We start from the raw sequence: 21,252 nt of genomic DNA, 5'->3' as shown, positions 1-21,252 counted from the left end.
TGTTTGCACTTGTCCCACTCTGTTACCACGTCCCCACCTGGCCTTGTCTGTTAGAGTGGTTGTGCTGCGGCTATCGCCATCTCGTCTCCGTTGTCTCATCGAACGTCCAACGCCATCGTGCGCCGCCCCGAGTTGCAAGATGCTCGCAATGTGGCTGATGCTGCTCACCCCCTCCTCCAACGAATCTCACGTCTGCCCTCCCAAACATGCAATATGCCGTACAGTCGGTGACTCTGGCTTCCCACTGACCATGCTGACCAGTCGCTGAACGCTGAACGCTGGACCATGACATCTCATTCCAGGCACATCCACTCGCCCCTCTCGCTCTGTTCGCACAGTGACGTTCAAAAGCCTTGACCATCCAAAAGCTGAACGCTGCACGCTTCATTCCCCACCAGGGAGTTGAACCCTGCTCTTTCGCGGTCTGCCAGGACTTGTGTCGGCGCTCTCGACTGAGAGGCGAATATACTAACCGATATACTAGTGAGGAGGCGATACGATGGTTCAAATGGCTTCTACTGTTTTTGCTGCTCCCGCTCCTAGGACCTCGTGTAGAAGAACCCAATACATTATCTAACACTCTAGCTCTACCTCGCCTTCTCGAGCACACGCAGAATCATGGGTCGATACGTCTCGATGCCCGGGGCGTTCCAGTCGTCGCGCTTAGCACGGTCGTCCCACAGTCGAAGCTGGACCTTCTGCCGGTGTAGCGGGTCGGCCTCAAACTCCTTGACTTGTTCAGAGGAGAATGGTCCGCCTTGGTACCGCAAGCTGGCCTGGGATGCACTGCTCAGTGCGGCGAGGTACTCGGGCCTTGTGGCGGTGAGGTAGCGCTTGGCAACGACATGTGCGCCGACCAGCACACACACTTTCTCGGTAAATCCCTCGTCACGGAGATACTGCTCGCCGACGGCTTCGTGGCTCATCTTGCCAAGACTTCCGCCGTGGTGCATCATGTCCTTGGCCTCCGAGTGGGGCACAAACTGTCCGACATCGTGCAGGAGCGCTGCGACGATTGTCTCCTCGTCCGCACCTGCTGTCAGCGTCTCCAATCTCTGGATGTACCTTCTTGAGCAGCCTGTGCGGCCGCCTGGAGGCAGTGCTCGAGCTGGCTAATGTTCTCGCCGATATAGTCTGCGTCTCCCTGTCTGTTTCGTCTCAGCACACTATTCATACAGGTAGAGAAATATTTACGCGGTAATCATGTTGAAGAGCTTGGTCACGGTCGCCTGGTCCTTGGCAAGCTTGGTGTCGATCATGTCCTTGCCGCCCGACATTGGCGAGCCGAAAGCGTACGTCAATGCGCCTTCGGTGTAGTCGACGCCAGCAATCCGCTCCGAAGTTGGGGGCCATGCCTTGCGGCGGTGCACGTAGTAGCTGTCGTGCTTGTCGCCCTCCGAGACGCCGTTGTACGTCGCGTAGATTGCTGCGCGGGGCCGCGGCGACGAGTTGGGCCCAGAGCGGTGGGCGAGGTATGAGCCGAAGACGAGGAGCGCGCCGGCAGGCATCGGAACCGGCACCCATGTGTGCTTTGCTTCCCACTCGGGGTCGATACACTGCTGTCAGGTCTAACTGCAAGAGGGAGCTCACCCTGTTGGCGCCGAGGGGGATCTCGTCCTTGTGCGAGCCGGGAACGACCTCGAGGCAGCCGTTGTTCATGTCCATGTCGTTGACAGCCATGAGGAACGTCTGGTGGTTGCACGCGCCGGCGTGGTTGTAGGCCGAGGCGTCAATGTGTGCATCAAAGCCCCCGGAGCCTCCGGCCTCCTTGTAGTTGATCTTCTCCTTGAAGAGGACGGCGCGCTCGCCCATCAGCTCGGTGAGAATGCCGATCAGGCGCTCGCCGCGGAACATTGAGTTGAAGCCGTCGTGGTAGTTGGCGTAGTCTGGGTTAGCGTCGTGGGTGGGGAGGGGGGGGGTGGGAGGGTGGGAGGGTGGGAGGGTGGAATGAGTGGAGGTTGAGATGAGTGAAGGTTGAGATGGTGTCGTGGTGACGGCGAGGGTAGGCGGACCCTCTCAACTTGCAGACTCACTCTCTGTGCGGCAGAGACCGGTAGTGCCATCGGCGCGGACCTCCTCGTACGGCATGTGCTGGCCGGGACGGTCAGGCCATCCCTTGACCTCGGCCGACCACTGCTGCATCTCCTTGACCTCGTACTCGGACAGGACGTCTGGGAGCATGAGGTAACCGTTCTTCTCGAACGACTCGAGCTGCTCGGGGAGGAGGTAGTACTTCTTGTCGAAAGACATGGTTGCGGTGTTGTTGCTGTTGGGGGGTCGTGGTGAATATCGAGCCTTCTTATACGTCGACGTTGAATGTACGTTGAGTGGTACGTCAGAGTGAGTTCGCGTTTGGATGCCCACGTTGGAGTTGGATTTGGCCACGTTCTGATACGTTTGACATTGTGGCTTGATTCTGCCTTATTCACAGCTCAGCCCCGTGACTTGATGGTATCGCTGTATGCTACCCACGTTCTCTGGATCCGATGCAAGTTGCCCGAGTTCAAGTTAGATAGCGCGATAGTCGATCATTTCGGTCTTCTTTGCCACTTTTGCCAGGCACTGCCTTATTCCTGGCGATTCAGGCACGGAATAAGGCAGTGCCTGAAAATAATAAGGCAGACTGAGGCCAGATTGCACAAAAAACTCACCGAGTATCACTGGAATTGCCAAACTTCAACGTCTCCATCCATCTACACATGTGCATGAAACCCATGTCTGCGCCCAATCGCGACAAGCAATGCATTCAATCGCAGACTTGGCCGAGTACTCACCCGGAACAATTCACCCGGGAGAGACCCTGACGCGGACCGGTGGAAATGTCGGCGCTCGGCGCCGTCAGCGCTCACTCCAAATAGTCGACGGACTGCACCGACTCGTTCATCAACAGGTCACGTGGCCACAAGTTGTGCATAAGAACGTGCGTTCATTGCACCAGACGCCAGTAGCCAGTATCCAGTATGGGCCGCGATGGCAAGTCGGGCGGTCGAGTTGGGTCCCAAGATGACTAGGACAGACATTGACATTGGATGAACGTGCGCTGTCGTGCGACGACCATACTGTACTCGCGTGAGGCACTTATAGCTCGCTCGACATGAACAAGGGCGAGGCAGCTCAAAGTACCTCAACCATCAAAGCAAGATATCCACAGCAATGTCCGACATCGAAAACCTCGACAAGCTCGACAAGCTCGACAAACTCACGCTCAATAGCGATGACACGCCGCGCAAGCCCGCACTACTCGCCGACGTCGAGCAGGAGCGCCACGTCTACAATGCGACGACCAAGCTCTCGGCCATCATGACCGTCATCTTCTCGGGAATCGCCCTCGTCTCGGACGGATACAACGTCCAGGTCATCGGATACCTCATGCCCCTCTTTGCCAACTTGTACCCGGACTCGTTTACGCCTACGCTCAAGACGCGCATCTCCAACGCCTTCTTCATCGGACAGATTGTTGGCATGCTCGCCTTTGGCGCACTCATCGACCGCATTGGCCGCAAGTTCGGCATCGTCCTCACTACCCTCCTCCTCATTGCTGGTATTGCGCTTTCGGCCGCTTCGCACGGGACTAGCGATACAGGCATGTTCTGGATGCTCATCGTCGCCCGGGGTCTCGCCGGTGTCGGCGCCGGCGGAGAGTACCCCGTCTGCGCAACGAGCTCGATCGAGGCCGCAGACGAGACTGCCCATGTCCGCAAGCACCGCGGATTCCTCGTTGCGTCGGTCGGCTGCTTTGCTATCGACACCGGTTTCGTCGTCGCTGGCCTCGGCGTGCTCATCATCCTCGCTGCTTACGGCGTCACCGCACACACCCCTCCCACCGACACCACCGGCTTTGCTGGAACATGGCGCATCGCCCTCGCTATTGGTCTTGTGCCCCCTCTCGCCGTCTTCTTCTTCCGCCTCCGCATGCTCAACTCAACCGCGTATCGCAACAACGCGATGAAGGGCTCCCAACTTGGCTTCCGCGTCTTCTACCTCGCCTTCCGCCGCTACTGGCGCCGCATCATCGGCACCTGCCTCTGCTGGTTCCTCTACAACTTCACGTCCTACCCCTTCGGCTTGTTCACGACCTCCATCGTCTCCCAGCTCAACCCCCAGAACACCATCATGCAGAACATTGGTTGGGGCACCCTCGTCCTCGCTTTCCTCCCCTTCGGCTGCCTCGTCGGCGGGGTCCTCATGGACGTCATCGGCCGTAAGCAAACCCAGGCCCTCGGTTTCATCGTCACCGGTATCATCGGGTTCATCCTTGGCGGCGTGCTCGGCAAGATCCAGAACCACCCCGCCGCCTTCATCGTCGTGTACGGCCTGTTCCTCGCCGCTGCAGAGGCTGGCCCCGGTGTCGCTACCCTCCTCATCTCGGGTGAGGTGTATCCCACTGCCCTTCGTGGCCACATGCTCGGTCTCTCGGCTGCGTTCGGCAAGGCCGGCGCTGCCATCGGCACTCAGGTTTTCAACCCCATCCAGAACGCCTTCGAGGACGAGTTCAAGGGCCAGCAGGCTGTCTTCCTCATCGGCTCGGCCATCTCCATCCTCGGCGCTATTGCGACGTTGGCGCTCATTCCCAACCACAACGACATGCTCGAGGACGAGGACGAGGCGTGGCGCGCTTACCTTGAGGAGAATGGTGTCAGCACTTCCAACATGGGCGAGCCCATCGAGGCGTCCGCTGCCGGTGGCATGCGCCGCATGATCGAGCAGTCGGGTATGGAGACCGAGGGCAACAAGGTCTAGAGAAATGTTGTTGGGCGGGGTTCGGTTCTTGACATAGACTAGACTTCCTTTGAGATTAGAGCCGGTGAGTCGGCAATTTAGAAATTCTAGATGCATGCTCTCAATGCAGTTACTTCCAATACACTGACGAGAGATTGTCCTTACCAAGAGTACTCTAGTTGGACCACGCCGTCTGCTTCATTGCAGCCAGGCTGCCGGATGCCCGCGGTTGCACGGGGAGATCGCGCTGCTCTGTCTTCGCGTCCTCGCCAGCCTTCCCGTACCCACCACCACCTGGCGTCTGGATGATGATGCGGTCGCCCGGGCTCATGGTGCACTGGTTGCTTCCGCCGAGGTTGATGATCGTGTACTTCTTCTCCCGCTTGCCGTTGCCGTTACCTGCGTCCTTCTCTGCAGGTACCAAGCGCGCCCAATGATTGATGCCACACACTCCTGGCTCGCCACCTGCCATGCCGTATGGTGGGATCACGCGACGTTGTGACAAGATCGCCACGTCCAGTTCCTCAGTGAACTCGATGTCACGGATGCACCCATCGCCGCCACGGTGCTGACCAGCGCCACCGGAGTTAGCGCGCCGGCTGAACTCGCGGATGATGACAGGGTAAACGCGCTCTGTCAGTTCAACGTCTCCAATAGCCGTCTGGTCGAGTTAGCTTTGGCGCAATTTGAGAAGCAACTCACGTTGGTCATATGCACGTGCACGCAGCTCTGACCCTCCCATGTCGATCCAGCTCCAGCTCCACCGCTGCATGTCAGCCAAGTGCGCGCGACATGACATGAACTCACGCAATGGTCTCATAGTAACCGAAGCCGTTTGCAGCCTTGCCGTCGACCTCTTTGGGTCCAATGCCAAACGTCAGGTTGTTGCAGCCTCCCTGCCCCGCTGCGCAAGCCTGGAACGCCTTGATGATGACATCTGTGACACGCTGCGAGCTCTCCACATTGCCAGCGCACACGGCCACGTTCTCTGTGGGCGCAAGTACCGATTCAGGCGGCACGACCACCCGGATGGGGTTGAGACATCCCTGGTTGAGAGGCAGATCGCTGACGATCAAGGAACGCAGGACGTAGATGATGGCCGAGTAGAGAATAGCGGTCGGTGTGTTGAGGTTCTGCTATCAGTTGCGTAAACCATCGGGAAACCCACGTTGTATGTCTGTGGACTGGTACCGGTGAAGTCAAAGACCGCATCGCCCTTTTCGCTATCGATCGAGATCTTGAGCTGCAGCTTCGTGCCGTCATCCAGGAAGTCGACGGCCTCAAGAGGTTTACCGCCGAATTTCTTGTTGACTTCACGGAGGAGATCACGCACAGCCTTCTCGGCGGTGTACATGATCGCGCGCATGTAGAACTGCACCGTTTCCAGAGATTCCTCGTCGATGAGCTGGTTGATGAGGACCGCCCCGCGGTGGCAGGCAGCGACCTGGGCATGGAGGTCGGAGATATTCTGCAGTCAGGAACTAGCTCTCGGGCCGAAGCAACTTACGTCTCCCAGAGTGCGCGTAGGACTGCTTCCGGGATACTTTCCCGGTGCATTCAGCGCCTCGGTCAGACCTTCCTCGTCGAACTTGCCGGCCTTGACAAGCTTGAACGACTTGAACTGGGCGCCTTCCTCCCACAGCTCCTTCGAGAACGGTGGCATGGAACCGGCACGGATACCACCAATGTCGGCGTGGTGTGCACGTGCAGCCGTCCAGAAGACGATTTTTCCTTCGTGGAACGCCGGCATGATCACAGTCAAGTCAGGAAGGTGAGAGCCACCAGCCGCCGGGTGGTTTGACAGCAGGATGTCGCCTTCCTTCAGAGTATCGCCGTGAACCTGGGACTGGTAACGGACAGCGTGCGACATCGCTCCCAAGTGGATCGGGATGTGTGGGGCATTGGCAACAAGGCCGCCGTCGACATTGAAGATGGCGCACGAGCTGGGGTTAGATGGCCAACAGAAGTGGAACGTACTAGTCGAGACGTTCCTTGATGTTGAGGGAAATCGAGATCTTGCGAAGAATGTTCCCCATCTTGTGTCAGGTTGTCTCGATCACAAGTAGCTTACCTGCTCGGCAATACCCATAAGACGGTGACCGTAGACTGACAGCTGAACAGGGTCAACCTGGTCAAGATCGTCCAGAATGACGTCCTTCTTCTCGACCTTCTCATCGACAAGGTCCAGAACAACGTGCTCAGGCAGTGAAGTGGCGAGGTGGTTTGGCTCGACAAGGATCGTCTGCGTCTTGTCGAAGATGATCGCGGGACCCTGGAGGTTAGCTTGGCGCAGACAATCTGCCAGTTACTCACGCGAACTTGCTCGCCGTCCTTGAGAGAGAGAAGAGGCACAACCTTGGTCTCAAGCCAACCCTCATCCTCGAAGAAGACCTTCTTAGACTCGAATGACGACACATTGTACGCGCACTTGTCGGCATTGTCGAAGTCGGCATAGGGGCTGCGGGTGCTGGAGCCGACACTCCGACCAATTGCACGCACACGAACGTCGTCAACCAAGATGTCGCGCTCGAGGTTGAAGCCAAACTCGCGGCGGTGCTCGTCGACGAAGCGGCGCTGAATGTCCCCATCCTCCGGGAGCTCAATCATGAGCTGAGTTGAGGAGCCGTGGTAGCGACAGTTGAGGTAACGCTCACACAGAATGCGGTCGAGAGAGAATCCCTCCTTCTTGAGCGTCTCCTGGGCGCGCTCCACGAGGGAGGACATGCGCTCGCCGATCTGCTTGACGTCGCGGTTCTCGGTGATGACGTATGCGGAAGGTTCCGAGATTTCCTGCACAACATCGGCGAGGGCCATACCGTATGCTGAGAGGAGCGACGAGAGACGCGGCACGATAATGCGCTTGATCTTCAGTGTGTTGGCAATGCTGCAGCCATGCTGTCCGCCTGCACCACCAAACATGACAAGGTGGTGGGCGGAACTCTCAAATCCGCGAGCCTCAGTCAACCTAAACTGTCAGCTCAGGTGTGCCTTTTGCTGTTACGCACGTGCGAATGGGCCGGCACATGGTCTCGTTTGCGACACGGAGGAAGCCTGCTGCCACTTGCTCCACCGTGAGCTTCTCATTCTTGCCTTGGTTGATTTCTTCTGTGAGCGCGTTGAAGAGCACCTGGCTGGCCTCGATGTCGAGAGGCTCATCCTCGTTTGGACCGAAGATTTTGGGACTGGTAGCTGTTAGCGACGCTGCAGACTGCCACCCACAAGTACTCCGGAAGAAGGCGACCAAGGATGAGGTTTGCGTCTGTGACAGCGAGAGGGCCACCCTTTCGGTAGCAGGCAGGGCCAGGGTGTGCAGTCGCAGACTGAGTTGTTAGCACTGGCAGTTTAGGGGCCTCACCTCGGGACCAACGACGAACATCCCATGGCGGTAGAACAGGCGGCTACCACCGCCGGCGGCAACAGTGTTGATGTCAAGCTGAGGCGCTTGAATGATAACTTCGCGTCAGCAATTGTCCCAACCGTGTCCTCACCCTCAGCTGTGGTCGTCTCGAAGACATGCTCGAGCTTGCCATCAAAACGTGAGACATCAGTACTGGTGCCTGTCAGTCAGCTGGTGCCCTCTGCAAACAGAGCTGCTACTCACCTCCCATGTCCACAGCAATCAGGGGACTTCCGAGCTCCTCATCGTAGCATGTTTTGGAATAGCCGACAACACCACCAGCAGGGCCACTGAGAATAGCTCGAAGTCCGGAGAAACCGTGCCAGGGACACAGCCCACCGTCCGACTGCATGAAAAGCAGCTTGGAGCCGAACGCGTCAAGACCGCCCTCGAATCCGGAGCCAAAGCCCTCGATGTATCTCCTGGTCACAGGGGTGAGGTACGCGTCGGCAATGGCCGAGTTGGCACGCGACACGAGCTTGATCATGGGCTGCAGCTGGCTCGACACGCTGACCTGGAAGCCCATGTCGCGGGCGATTTTAGCAACCAGTTCCTCGTGCTCTCCCCACAGGTAGCTGTGGACGAAAGCGACCGCAATACTCTTCGTGCCCTTGTTCCACAGTTCTTGGAGCTTGGCCTTAACATCCTCAGGATCAGGGCGGGCAAGGACGCGCACGGTCTCGCCTGTTGTCGTCTCGGTGACAATGCTGTCGTCGTCTCGGGGAACCGGGACCTTGGGTCGCACAAGAGACTGGAGGGGAGTAATGCGCTCGTCAATCTGTGCGTTAGTCAAGCTCAGCGATGGCGAGTGGAACGTGGGGTCGTGGGGCGCCGCAGTACAACGCCCTTCCTTCCACTTTGAGGAATGATAAGCGGAACAGCCCGCAGTGGTTCCGCTCACAGAACATGTTGGGCCAGATGGTCCGTGCAGGTTGGAGAAGAACAGTCTCGTAGTGCAGTAGAACCAGGGGTGAGTCCCGAGCGTCGTCCTTGTGGGTGGTGCACAGAAAGGCACCAAAGACGGCGGAAAGCGAGCCGCGGGCCCCGTAGCAATTCCGCTCAGGTTACGACAAGCTGACCAACCAACTCCCGCAATTGCAGTCCTCTTGGGAACCGCAACGAATCCCACTCACTTCGACGACCTCGTCGTAGAGGAAAGCTAGCTTGTGGATGCTCAGGTCGAAGATGTCTGGGCGGGCTGAGAGTGAGCGGAGGAAGGTGACTGGCGCCCACCTTGCATGCCGATCAGGAGCACGTCCTTCCAGCCCTTGCTGGTAATGAGGGCGCATTTCTCACCGCGGCGCTCCAGAAGCGCGTTAGTCGATACGGTGGTACCCATGCGGACGCTTTCGATCTTGTCTAGGCTGAGCTTGGTGCCTTTTGGGATGTCGCGACCTTCGAGCTCCCTGAGGATGCGACGGATGCTGCTGTTAGTTGTGGGAGCGAGTGTATTGAGCTCACGCTTCAGTGGGAGCATCTGGGTAGTTGGCTGGGTCTACAGAGAGAAGCTGGGGGTCAGTAAAGCATAATAGAGGTTGGCGAGGGAGGAAGGTAAGCTCACCTTGAGGACGATGTCATCGTGGCCCTTCCTGGAGCAGATAGCATCGGTAAAGGTGCCGCCGCGATCAATGGCTACGCGAGCCAAGGAATGGCCTGTGGAACTACCAGCGGCCATGTCGGAGAATGGTTTGGACTAGTGGAGAAGTGGAGAGAGATAGCGAGACACCACTGCAATAGCGGATATGACCGCATGGTGAGCTCAAGGCCGGAACTCGGACATATCAAGTGGAGGTCTTGGTGGATAACGGGAGCAAATGTATCAACCTACCATGACGTGTTGTAAAGGATTGCCCCGTGGGGGGGATGTTTGGGTGGCGGTCGGTGGTGCAGGTACCTCCTCCTGCCGGCCACCCGGACCTGCAGACGAGAATGATGAGATGCAGCAACAACATTTTACATCGTCTTGTCTGCCCCTTCTCTCTCATCTCATTAATTCCATTCATCTCTCAATCATTCCCACACTACCTCCATCATCTCGTCCCCCAACCCATCTCCTTTCCGCCGTCGAAACGCATATCTCGGCAGCACACAGCCGGTATCCGCCTCTCGCTCCACTCTTTACTCACTCACTACGCCCACCACTACTGTCACCTTCGGTGCCAGTAATTCCAATCCTGCGCATTTACAGTACCTAGACAGTCCTCGATATCTACGGCATTCAACATGTCTACGTCTTCTCCAAGTGTCACGTCGTCCCCAACAGCACCGGTGGCCCACGCGGCATCGCACACGCACACTGACACCGTGAGCGGCCCCGTGCTCTGCCCTTTCTGCGACAAGGAGCTTCCAGCAGACATTATCTCCCGACCGGGAATCCCACTAGCGGCCAATGGGTTCGCTTCGAGTGCTGAGATGTCGACGTCGGCACTCATGAGCTCGGAAGGCGATGCGGATCAGGCAGACACGCTGGCGTCCAAGGCCGCCATCAGTGATGACGACATTCGGCGCTGGTCCTCAATCGTTGGTGTGACGATTTCCGCCCCACCAAAGCTTGCGCCCCTTGCTCAGCCAGCAGTCAGCGAACTGGCCAAGCCTGTGCCCCTGTTACCTCCACCGCCTCCAGCTCGAGCTTCGCCGAAGCCCACCAAATCGCGCTTCGGTTTCTTCTCGAAAAGCAAGGCGAACACCGATGACGATGACAGCGGCTCGGATGGCATCATCTCGGGGTACGCCAAACTCGGTGGGCCCGGTTCCGACGACGAAGGCGACAACGACTACGCGAGCGACGAGGAAATCACATTCAAGCCGCGGCCACGCGATGACACGCAATCCGAGAAGGCGGCCTCGCGGCCTGAGACGCCGGCCCTGGCCCCACCACTTGTCCTCAAGGAGACCACTGGTGTGGGCGACGCAGAGCTCAAGTCTGTGCTGCGCGAGGTGTTGAGTCGAGTACAGGCATTGGTGAGCGCATGTCGTCTGTCAAGCTAACCTTAGTCCCAATCACACGCCGAGCTGCAGACTTCTCACACAACGTTGCTGACGTCGCTCAAGATCGCGCGGTCGAACCTCATCATGGCTGAGGCCAACACTGAAATGCTCGAGGCCGAATTGCGACGAGCCAAGGCCACTGCAGCTAATGCCGCTCGGACCAGTACACCCCTGGCAAGATCATCGGGTGACGTTACACGGCCCTCAATCGAGACGAGAGGCTCCGGATCGGGCAAAACGTGGTTTGGACGGGCGAAGCCCTCGTCGCCGACCGAGGCCACGATGCGCATCTCGGGCGAGGGACTGCGGTCGAGCGAGTCGGACGAATTGAAAAAGTTACGGGACCGGCTTGCGTCGCAGAGCGATGAGCTCGAAGTACTCAAGAAGGGCAAGAAGGACATTGAGGCTGAGCTCGAGGGTCTGTCGCAGGCGTTGTTTGAGGAGGCGAACAAGATGGTTGCAGATGAGCGCAAAAAGCGAGCCGAACTCGAGGACACGCTCCACGAGGTCAAGGGTGAGCGTGCCGCACTGCGCGAGACGGTCAAGGTTCTTGGTGGGCGCATCCAGACTCCACCGCCAATCGCTACGCCACAGGAGATGGCGTATGAGTCGCCCAGTCTCGACAAACACTACGCTGCGTTGCGGAGGAGTATTCACCACGTCGTTGATTCGCCTACCCCGGCCATGAGCGAGCCTGGCACGCCTCCAGACGCAGAGGAATCAGGGGTAGAACACAACGAGTTCAAGTCTGCGCCGTCTTCGCCTGAGATCAACATCCCTGGCGCGTTTACGACTGTAGCCCCAGCATCGTTAGAGACTGAGCCGAACCCATGGGCGACGACGCCGCCAGTGGCAGGTTAACATAGGAGCTTCATAATGTGTATCTTGTAATCACCATGCATCAGCATTCAGTACCAAACAATTGGATGGCGCGGAAGGCCAGGCACCAATGGTGGGATATTACGCGGTGACAATCGCCTGCCAGCCATCTCGGTAGCTGACGGCATCGTGCGACCACACAACTCTCTTACAGTATGATGACGCCTACTTGAACCACGTCGTCTACTGGCGTTCTCTCATCCATCCAATCTCTCACTTATCCTCATTCTCAAACCATTATGGTCGCTGCCGACACTTGGAAGTTTCTCGGCCTGACGGTCGCGGCCGGCTATTCGACGTTGGGCACCTGGGCCCTCCTCGCTCCGCGAAACTGCGCAGAGACGTTATTCTTGCCCCGTCCCTCCTCGCCAGAGTCACTACACTCTGGCGACGTCGAGCGGTACTCGCGCCTCCTAGGTGCGCGTGACCTGAGCATGGCAGCCGCCATGCTGTGGTTCGTGCGCAGTGACGACTGGCGTGCCATGGGCCAGATGATTCTCGCGGGCACGTTTCTGGCTGCCGCCGACTCGTGGGCTGCATGGAACGCCAAGGGCGCTGCTCTGTGAGTTGGCCTAATGATCTTTGAGCCTTTGAGTCTTTGTGTCTCGCCACCAATGACCCGGCGACCGAAGAATACGGTGGCTGACACACAGAGGACTGGTGCTGGCGGCGGGTTCCGCCTTTTGGAGTCTCATCGGGTATGCGCTAGTCTACTGGATCTAGAGCGGGAATAACAACATGAAGCGTTTAGTTGAAGATGTACAAACGTCAGCGAGAGACGCATTCCACCGGTCAACTTACCCGGACCTGGCGATCGTCAGCGTCATTCAGTCACGAGACGCGGGTGGCGTTCCCACACTTCCGGCACAAAACCAAGCACACGTTCCAGAACACCGCCACCACCACTGACCCAGACTATATAACTAGGGGGTGGCGGGTCGCATGACCCCCCCCCCCCCCCCCCCCCCCTCCTCCCCCTCCCCCTCTCGCCCAGCCGCTCGTAGCCACTGCCCGAGACGAGCCCATGCCGCACCCGGACGCTGTCCTCGCGCCTGAGCGCGCCCGCGCTCTGTCGTTCAACGCCTTCACCTCGCGCCCGGACCACTGGGACATGAACATCCTATGCGCGCGTACTGTCCACAACACGTATATCGAGCAGGCGCGGCGGGGGGACATTGTTATGCGCACCGAGGAGTTTACGATCACGCCTGCATTGGTGGCCGATCTTGAAGCGCAGCAGCGGCTGCGTGCAAGTATTAGCGTGGATTCGGGATCGACGGGCAGCGAGACGGGCGGTGAAGGAGTAGAGGGAGAAGAGCAAGTTGAGCGTGGTGCAGGACGGAGGATGAGCGAGGCAGAAGCGTTCGCGCATATCAATGCGTGGAGGTACGACCCTGCCAACCCGGCTCAGACCAATGTGTAAGCAGCATGTACGCATGTACGACTATGAGACAGTAGGGACGAGGTCTGCCCCGCCTATGTCAGATCTGCCGTCGCTGAATGCGGACCGGAGGGGGAGTGACAAGAGGACGACACTCGCGGTGGCGCCCGTGGAACATCGAACCCAGTTTCTCGGGTGCATAATGCCGATAGTGGACGTCTCACCCTGTTTCGCATCAGCCTACGGTGCAGGAAGACTGGCATCAGGCTACGGTGCAGGAAGACTGCCAGTGCCGCAGTTCCCACCAACACAGTCGCCATGCCTTGCTTGCAGCATGTTGATGGGCTGGCTTCTCACGTTCTGGCAAATGGGCCACTCTTCTCTCTCCTTTCGTCTGCCTATCCAACCTTTCCCACCCCCAAGCCAAGAGCCTTTCCTATTATGAGGTCCCAACGTCACAGCACACGTAGCATGGCTCGGATCAATCTCTCACGCTCTGAGAAGCAGCCCGTCATCTTCGCAAACCGCTCCCCAAGAACACGTGTGCGACTGGTCAAATTAGGGCTCGGCCTGACAAGTCGCCGACAATCGGACTAGGCACTAGCCTGCCTAACACTCCTGCGCCAAGCCCATGTGAGTGCTGAATAAGACAGAGAAAATGCAGCCTTCACTCCGGCCGAGTGGTTTCGCCGCATCGTCCTCGTCGAAACGATGCCAAGCAGTGAGGCACAGCGTGAGAGTTCAGACCCCAAGGTGCGTCACAAGCCTCTCGGGGGTAGATCGGGGAATTTTTAGCCAAGTGTTTGTGGATTGGTGGATAATCTGATAACTTTGTCCAATCTGATAACTGCCACAACGGACCCACGACCCCGAATGGCAGATCGTCCACCCCGTTGGCTGCGCAGTAAAATCGCGGCCGACGGCGAACGGATTGGCTCTAAAGGCGATAAAAAGCCTTGGCAGGAGATTTGACCGCCATCACCCAGCTGGACTTCGGACTCCGGATATAGGAAATCCAGGAAGTTGGTTTGGCATTCCATTGTCTACACGAGCACCCTGCGCCTGTAGCCATGGAGGTCGGGTCACGGACCACCGTTCACGCCAAGTTTTACTGGGCACGACATGGTGTACATCGAGTAGAATCAAGTTAGTTTTTGGCTTGCACATAACTCGAAATGCTTGGCGTCGCACTTGGCGTGTCCGGGACGCCGTTGATACGGCGGACAGAGTTTGTCGACCCCCATGGGCCGTGGATCGCGTTGGAAGGCGTGCTCCTGTTTGCTTGGCAGGCGACACGAGAGACTGAGCCTCGTTTTCAGGTATCCGACCTTTCCATAGAATGGTATCTGATACGGTGGGGGAGATGCGATGCCGAGAAACGATATAAACCGACAGAGAAAAAGAGTTGACCGCACCGCAAGAATCAAAATGGCGTCCATCCAGCCACAAGTCCCGTTCAGCGAGAAGGGTACCGAGGACCGCCTCGGACCCTCAGGCTACTCCGCACCAGAGACCCCGGGCTCTGAAGATGACCAAAAGAAGTTGCAGCTAGGCGAGGAGGGTCTTGAGGGAGAAGACGAGACGCCGGCAATCGTCATCCCCCTCAAGTACCGGATCACCGCCATTGTCCTCATCATCCTCTTCGGTACCGGCAACACGTATGCTGGCTTTGTCCTCGGCCCACTCAAGACTCGCCTCGTCCGCGAGCTCAAGATCACCAGTGCGTCCTCTTTCCAACCCATCTAATCCCAGATGCCCAGTTCTCCGTCGTCTCGTCCGCCTCGTCCCTTATTAACACGCTGCTTCCTATCATCGGTGGCTCCATCATCGACCGCTACGGTGGCTCTCGCATTGCCCTCGGCTCTGCCGTCCTCTGCGTGGCTGGTACCGTGCTCAGTGCTTGCGTGAGATAAGATCCCCCAGACCTCGCTGACACCAGTCATCGATCGACAACAGGTACACCTTGCTCGTTGGAGGCGAGATCATCCTCGGTTTCGGCTCGGCAATCCAGGACATCTGCCAGTACAAACTGTACCCCCACTGGTTTGCCGGCTCGCACATGGGCCTGATCTTCGGGGTCAACGTCGCTTGGTCCCGCATTATCCAGCTCGTTGCCCGCCTCACCGCCGTGCCAATGGCTGATATCGGCCCTGGCCGCTACTGGGGCTGGGCGCTGTGGATCCCGTGCATCACGACCTTTGTGTCGGGCTTCTGCGTGTACGCCTACTACTTCTTTGAGAACCGCATTCTCCCGGCCCAGTACCGCCCACCCAGGCCGGAAGTGCGTAACGACCAGACACTTCTGAACGACTGGAAGGACACGGTCAAGAGTATCGTCCTCCTCCCCAAGTTTTACTGGATCATGAACGTCACGCAGATGCTGCAGGGCGGTGCGACGCGCGTGTGGCTCCGTAACGTTGCCGACATCCAGGTCAAAAGCCGTGGCACGTCCGAGCAAGCGGCCGGCTACAACGCCGCCCTCCAAACTGTGATTCCCATCATCCTCACGCCAATTACCGGCCTGTTCTTCGACAAGATCGGCTGGCGTATGGTATTCGTCACCACGACCTCTCTCATCTGGCTCCTCGTTTGGGGTCTCGCCGGCTTCACCAAGATCAACTTCCTCGCACCGGTGCTCATCTCGTCGTTCGCCTACGTCACCAACCTCATCCCGTTCATGGCGACCGTGCCCATTCTTCTCCCCTCCAACGAGCTCATGGGCACGGCGTTTGGTGTCTGGCAGTCCTTCCAAAACGCCGGCACGCTCATCATGGACGTCGCCGCGGGTGCGATCCAGGACAAAACACCTGGCTACCAGTACGACCGGGTGTTTATTGTGATCATGGTGTTCAAGGCATACGACGCATTCCTCGGACCCTTCTACGACTGGCTCGACGGCAAGTGGCTCGGCCACCAGCTCCGCATGCCCGAGCGCAAGCGCCGTAACAAGCTTGTCCAGCTCGAGATCCGCGGCAAGACATACAAGGGTCACGAGCGCAGCAAGTTCTGGACTTGGACCGGGTGCTCCATCCTCTCGGCCATGGTTGTGACGGGATGGGCGCTGTACATTATCTACTCGATGCCGCGGTAGTAATAGATGTATTTACTTGGCTTTGCTACCAGCGCGCGGGCGTGGCGTATGTGGTGCCCTCTCCTCTATTGTACTTTTTTCAACTGGATGACATGATAGAAAGTGAACCACACATGAATCAGGGTTGCAACTTGAACACGGGAATTTCGATTTCCAGCTCTAAACTTATACATTATATAACAAAAGTAATTATAATCTTTTGATAAACTTGAGGTTTGAAGGAGAAAGCTCTACAATTGTTTTGATTTCTTGAGTTTTAAATTATATGGCTTGTTCACCTGGGGAACAATGGCGTGCCTTGCGTTTAAACAATTGGCTGGGCGCCAGGTTAGGTCCCTTAGGGGAATTGCCTGGCGTGACTAATTGGCCAAAGTAAGACTCGTTCGTCTTCCGCTTCCTGCCACTTCTGTTTGACTTCGCTCCATCGCTTCGCCTGCTACACTACGCTATCGCTCAGAACATGCCTGGCTCCAGAACTCCTAACGCCACGGCCCTGCAATCCTATTGAGACACAGCATCACATTTACAGCCTACCGACATCATATACGGCTCTTGGGCTGACCCTTCTGTCGCTGTACTGTAGCTTCGGACTAGGGGACGATATATTATTGCCATGACCCCATCTCAACCCTGCTGTTGGGTTTAAGACCCAAAGAATATTTAGCGCGTCGCCCTCTCATGACCTCCCTGCAAGCCCCAACAGCCGGTTCGAGCTCAAGGTTGCCCTTGATGCGGACAGGTGTGGGTCCGACCCTTGGGCGCATCTAGAGAACATGTAACCCGTACGAGCTCCCGGGAATGCTCGTGTACGACCCAGACGACCCGCAAGCGAACCGGTGGCACCCATTCGCGGAGATGCGCGAAGAAAGGGCGGATCCGGAAACCGAAACCGAGACCGATGAATGCACACAACCCGCCCCAGCGCTCGCAGCTGCGTTTGTGCGCGCCTAGTGGGATGCGGTGCGGCCATCGCTACCTGGCAATGAGAACGCTCTCGAGCCCGAGTTCGCCACGGCCCAAGAAGGACCGGATGGGCGGCCGTGGGCGGACGTAGAGTTTGCACGGAACCGTACGGTCGTGTTCCTTGGAGACAGCATCTCGCGCTACACTACCAAGTACTTCTGCGACGTAAGTGGTGGGAATGATTGAGCGGAGCAAGCGAGTGTAGATCCAAGCTAACGCCAGATGGTTGGTGAGCGTGTCGTCGAACTTAACTGGCAACACCCATGGTCTCCGCTTGAGAACCTAAAGGACGGAACAAGTCTCAACGCGATGGAGCGAGACGACGCAAACCTCGACCCGTTCGGGTGGCACCTTCTACCGCCGGGGAACCCGATCAACCACACTGCGCACTACTGTTACGCTCCTGGGACGGACATCCTCCTGGTCCACCTGCATTCGTACGGGCTGGACGAGGAAGACTTCTGGATCTCCAAGCCATCGTATATTCCACCGTACAGTACACGTTTGAGGAACGCGTACAGCGGCTCATGGTACCTTACCTCGACCACATCAGAGCCGCGACTGGCCGGGGACCCAGCGCCCCCGAGCTCATCTACGTTAATAGCGGGATGTGGGACGTGATGCGCTTCTCACACGAGGACCTCGCGGCCGAGAAGAACATCACTTTGTCTGTCGGGAGGTGAGTGCTTGGCTTGGTGCAGGGGGTTCAGATGAGAGTCTAACATCAGCAATCGCCTCGCATGGTACCGCCGCCGCGTTCGCGAGGCGCTCCCGTTCGTTGCCAACGAGTTTCCGAAGGCGTCAGTCTATTGGTCCGCTACACACTACCGTGAGTATTCGGCAACGTGCGGCTCGGCGCTGACAGCAGGGTCCAGGACCGAGTGGGGCTCGCGCGTTGGGGCCTCGCGAAGGAGGGACAGGAAGAGCGTCAGATCGACGAGTGAGTACTGGGCAGACCAAGCTGATGCCAGTCCCCACCCCAATTTCCTGCCTGGGGGGTATCTGTGGGCAGACATGGCGCTCCGGGACCTCCGGTCCGAGGTGCAAAGGCGGCGCGTGTAGGAGCGTGTAGGATGTTTCTTAGATGTTCATTTTGTTAGGCACATGTTCAAGCGGGAGCGAATAATGGCCAGTGACATACGGGTGATCACCCTAGAGTCGCGCAGTCCGAGATGGTGGTCCCAAACGCGTCAGAGATGGAGAGTTAGGGTGGTGAGAACGTTGGCTCCACCACTTAGGGGGTATTGGGGAGAAAGTGCCCGAGGTGGTCAAGGCGTCGCTTTATCGGGAATTTGCGTCGCGTCAGAACGGTCTAGAAGTAGACGGCCGGCGGATAGTGTGACTCTGCTGTTATCACGGCTTTCAGCGTCATCCGGCTGTATCTCATTACGTGTCCGTTCTGTGAGACCACATGAGCCCAGGGCCCCGCGGGTAAATGCGGCTTGTGCCGAGTGAGTTGCGGCTTGTGCCGAGATGACTCAGTCGCTGTAGAACCGGACCTGTTTATTCCTTGCCCACCGACCTTGGGAAGTCATTCGGTACGGGTCTGGTCCAAGCCGGAAAAGACCGTGTCGCGGTGTGGTTTGTGGTTGCCCACCGTGCGCGTGTTAATCGGCTCAAGGTACAGAGTTGCTCGGCTGGAACCTATTACCACTGGCTACAAACCACATATTACCCAGCCCCAACAACCAAGTTGCAACCACCCATCTACCATGACCGACGCCCCTCTCATTCCTCTCGCACAGTACATCATCGAGCGCTTCAAGCAGCAGGGCGTGAAGCATGTATGTACTCTGACGTTAGGACGCTGACGACAGCTCTTCGGTGTGCCTGGCGACTACCAGCTCGAGCTTCTCGACTACTTTGAGCGCGACCCCGACATCGAGTGGGTCGGCAATGCGAACGAGCTTGGTGCGGTGAGTCTGGTTTGGGTCACCAGATGGTGGAGGGCAGCGGCGACGACGAGACTGGGGGACCCGTGGGGACTTGAGGTGGATTCTTAGGGACACGGCTCTCCGGCATCTTTCGGGCCAAGCCTGACCGGCCACGTCCGACCACATAATTTCACACTCGAGCGCTCGCATTCAACGCGCGCTCTTCGCCAGCCCAAGCTGACATTAGGCATACGCGGCCGACGGCTATGCGCGTGTGAGTCACGGCATGGCGGTGTGCGTGACGACGTTTGGTGTCGGCGAGCTTAGTGCTCTTGGAGGCATCGCTGGCGCCACGGCCGAGCGCCTCCCCGTCGTTCACCTCGTTGGCTCGCCCCGGTCGCCGCTGCAGAAGGCCAACGCGCTCGTCCACCACACCATGAACCTCCCCGGTGGGCAGTACAACCGATTCTACAAGATGAGCGAACAGATTTCGGCGGCCACTGTCGTGCTTATCAACGAGCCTGATGACGGACTTACCGACGCTATCGACCACGCCATCCGCACCTGTGTGGTCGAGGGCCGTCCCGTTTACCTCGACGTTCCTCTCGACTACAACCACCGCGAAGTGAGCGCGGCGCCCCTTGCCACGCCTCTCCCGAAGCTTGGCGAGCCCAAGGACTTTGCCTCGATCCAGCGCACACTCATGCTGCCTCCTCTGGACACTGTCAACGCACAGGTGACGGACGCAATTGTCGCCGCGTTCGACAAGGCCAAGAACCCGGTCATCCTTGCCGACCTGTATGCTGAGCGCTACAGCATGCGCAAGGACGTGCGCGCGCTGGTCAAGGCGGCGAACGTACGTGCGTTCTGCTCGCCCACTTCCAAGTCCTTGCTCGATGAACAGGACCCCAGCTACGCCGGCGCGTACGGCGGCAACATGAGCGTCAGCGCGTGTGCGGACGAGTTTGAGGCGGCCGACTTTGTGCTCTGGGTCGGAGCGATGAAGAGCGACACCAACACGGGCCGCTTCTCCATGCGCATCCCCGACGGCAGCGTCGAGATGTACGTCGACAACACCAAGGTCGGTGCGGCAGAGTACCCCGGTACGGACATGCGGCGGATCGTACCCGAGCTCATCAAGCGCCTAGCCAAGGTGGCGAAGAAGGACGCTCTCAAGGTCAACCCTGACGCCTCGTTGGCTGTGACGACCAAGGCGCAGTCGGACGCTATCATCTCGCAGGAGTGGATGTGGAGTCGCTTCGGCGGGTGGTTCCAGGACACTGACGTCGTCCTCGGCGACATGGGCACGAGCGCTTTCGGCATGATCCCCATCGCACTCCCAAGCAACGCGCAGTACCACACGCAGTGCATGTGGGGCGCCATTGGGTGGAGTGTCGGTGCGGCTCTTGGTGCCTCCTTGGCCGCGCGCATGGAAGACCCTGCCAAGCGCACGGTGCTCTTCGTCGGCGACGGCTCGCTGCAGCTCACCGTCCAGGAGATCGGGACTATGGTCCGCCGCGGCCTCACGCCGTACATCTTCGTTATCAACAATGACGGATACGAGATCGAGCGCATCATTCACGGCCCCAACATGAAATACAACGACATTGCCAACTGGGACTACACCATGATGCTCCCGCTCTTTGCTGGCCGCACGGGTGTCAAGCACGAGACGCACAGCGTCAAGACCCAGGGCGAGCTGCAGGCACTCCTCGAGGACAAGGAGTTTGCCAAGCCGGACCGCATTCGCGTCATTGAGGTGTTTGTGCCTCGGGGCGACGCACCGCCCGCCCTCGCGCGCATTCTCGGCCGCAAGATGTAGTCGTGCACGTCTCTTGTTGTATTAGAAGAACCTCTATGGATAAAATGGATCACCAGGCGGACGCAAGGACGCGGGGTCGTGTTGACTGGGCGGGGTCTGCCATTGCAACGAGCGGATGAGTGCGCCACTTAGCCAGAG

General features: G+C 58.3%; 9 protein-coding genes across 9 annotated transcripts; 7 read left to right on the top strand and 2 right to left on the bottom strand.

Annotated features, from left to right (window-relative positions):
- Nucleotides 1-587: 587 nt before the first annotated feature.
- CcaverHIS019_0503930 (uncharacterized protein) lies at nucleotides 588-2,250 on the bottom strand (the record flags this gene model as incomplete). The annotated part of the gene is made up of 5 exons (XM_060601547.1): nucleotides 588-1,033; nucleotides 1,066-1,148; nucleotides 1,195-1,556; nucleotides 1,591-1,886; nucleotides 2,034-2,250. The coding sequence occupies 5 exons, from the start codon at nucleotides 2,248-2,250 to the stop codon at nucleotides 588-590; spliced, it is 1,404 nt and encodes a 467-aa protein (XP_060458030.1).
- Nucleotides 2,251-3,153: 903 nt separating this feature from the next.
- CcaverHIS019_0503920 (uncharacterized protein) lies at nucleotides 3,154-4,740 on the top strand (the record flags this gene model as incomplete). The annotated part of the gene is made up of 1 exon (XM_060601546.1): nucleotides 3,154-4,740. The coding sequence occupies one exon, from the start codon at nucleotides 3,154-3,156 to the stop codon at nucleotides 4,738-4,740; it is 1,587 nt and encodes a 528-aa protein (XP_060458029.1).
- Nucleotides 4,741-4,894: 154 nt separating this feature from the next.
- Nucleotides 4,895-9,791, bottom strand: CcaverHIS019_0503910 (uncharacterized protein; the record flags this gene model as incomplete). The annotated part of the gene is made up of 17 exons (XM_060601545.1): nucleotides 4,895-5,380; nucleotides 5,422-5,485; nucleotides 5,527-5,852; nucleotides 5,888-6,187; nucleotides 6,227-6,662; nucleotides 6,697-6,755; nucleotides 6,791-6,991; nucleotides 7,033-7,684; nucleotides 7,725-7,901; nucleotides 7,939-8,039; nucleotides 8,075-8,172; nucleotides 8,208-8,276; nucleotides 8,321-8,894; nucleotides 9,250-9,314; nucleotides 9,350-9,540; nucleotides 9,578-9,624; nucleotides 9,678-9,791. The coding sequence occupies 17 exons, from the start codon at nucleotides 9,789-9,791 to the stop codon at nucleotides 4,895-4,897; spliced, it is 3,960 nt and encodes a 1,319-aa protein (XP_060458028.1).
- Nucleotides 9,792-10,339: 548 nt separating this feature from the next.
- On the top strand, nucleotides 10,340-11,965 carry CcaverHIS019_0503900 (uncharacterized protein; the record flags this gene model as incomplete). Its single annotated transcript, XM_060601543.1, has 2 exons — nucleotides 10,340-11,077; nucleotides 11,111-11,965. The coding sequence occupies 2 exons, from the start codon at nucleotides 10,340-10,342 to the stop codon at nucleotides 11,963-11,965; spliced, it is 1,593 nt and encodes a 530-aa protein (XP_060458027.1).
- Nucleotides 11,966-12,222: 257 nt separating this feature from the next.
- On the top strand, nucleotides 12,223-12,706 carry CcaverHIS019_0503890 (uncharacterized protein; the record flags this gene model as incomplete). Its single annotated transcript, XM_060601542.1, has 2 exons — nucleotides 12,223-12,545; nucleotides 12,637-12,706. The coding sequence occupies 2 exons, from the start codon at nucleotides 12,223-12,225 to the stop codon at nucleotides 12,704-12,706; spliced, it is 393 nt and encodes a 130-aa protein (XP_060458026.1).
- Nucleotides 12,707-13,007: 301 nt separating this feature from the next.
- On the top strand, nucleotides 13,008-13,406 carry CcaverHIS019_0503880 (uncharacterized protein; the record flags this gene model as incomplete). The annotated part of the gene is made up of 1 exon (XM_060601541.1): nucleotides 13,008-13,406. The coding sequence occupies one exon, from the start codon at nucleotides 13,008-13,010 to the stop codon at nucleotides 13,404-13,406; it is 399 nt and encodes a 132-aa protein (XP_060458025.1).
- A 1,386-nt stretch (nucleotides 13,407-14,792) lies between these two features.
- Nucleotides 14,793-16,455, top strand: CcaverHIS019_0503870 (uncharacterized protein; the record flags this gene model as incomplete). Its single annotated transcript, XM_060601540.1, has 3 exons — nucleotides 14,793-15,084; nucleotides 15,117-15,268; nucleotides 15,304-16,455. The coding sequence occupies 3 exons, from the start codon at nucleotides 14,793-14,795 to the stop codon at nucleotides 16,453-16,455; spliced, it is 1,596 nt and encodes a 531-aa protein (XP_060458024.1).
- A 798-nt stretch (nucleotides 16,456-17,253) lies between these two features.
- Nucleotides 17,254-18,480, top strand: CcaverHIS019_0503860 (uncharacterized protein; the record flags this gene model as incomplete). Its single annotated transcript, XM_060601539.1, has 6 exons — nucleotides 17,254-17,394; nucleotides 17,455-17,583; nucleotides 17,641-17,948; nucleotides 17,996-18,097; nucleotides 18,147-18,247; nucleotides 18,287-18,480. 6 exons carry the CDS (start codon nucleotides 17,254-17,256, stop codon nucleotides 18,478-18,480), a joined length of 975 nt encoding a protein of 324 aa, XP_060458023.1.
- Nucleotides 18,481-19,130: 650 nt separating this feature from the next.
- CcaverHIS019_0503850 (uncharacterized protein) lies at nucleotides 19,131-21,114 on the top strand (the record flags this gene model as incomplete). The annotated part of the gene is made up of 3 exons (XM_060601538.1): nucleotides 19,131-19,202; nucleotides 19,236-19,334; nucleotides 19,540-21,114. 3 exons carry the CDS (start codon nucleotides 19,131-19,133, stop codon nucleotides 21,112-21,114), a joined length of 1,746 nt encoding a protein of 581 aa, XP_060458022.1.
- Nucleotides 21,115-21,252: the final 138 nt, after the last annotated feature.

This window comes from Cutaneotrichosporon cavernicola, assembly GCF_030864355.1.
Source record: "Cutaneotrichosporon cavernicola HIS019 DNA, chromosome: 5".
Classification (NCBI taxonomy): domain Eukaryota; kingdom Fungi; phylum Basidiomycota; class Tremellomycetes; order Trichosporonales; family Trichosporonaceae; genus Cutaneotrichosporon; species Cutaneotrichosporon cavernicola.
This window is presented reverse-complemented; position numbering and strand designations above follow the sequence as displayed.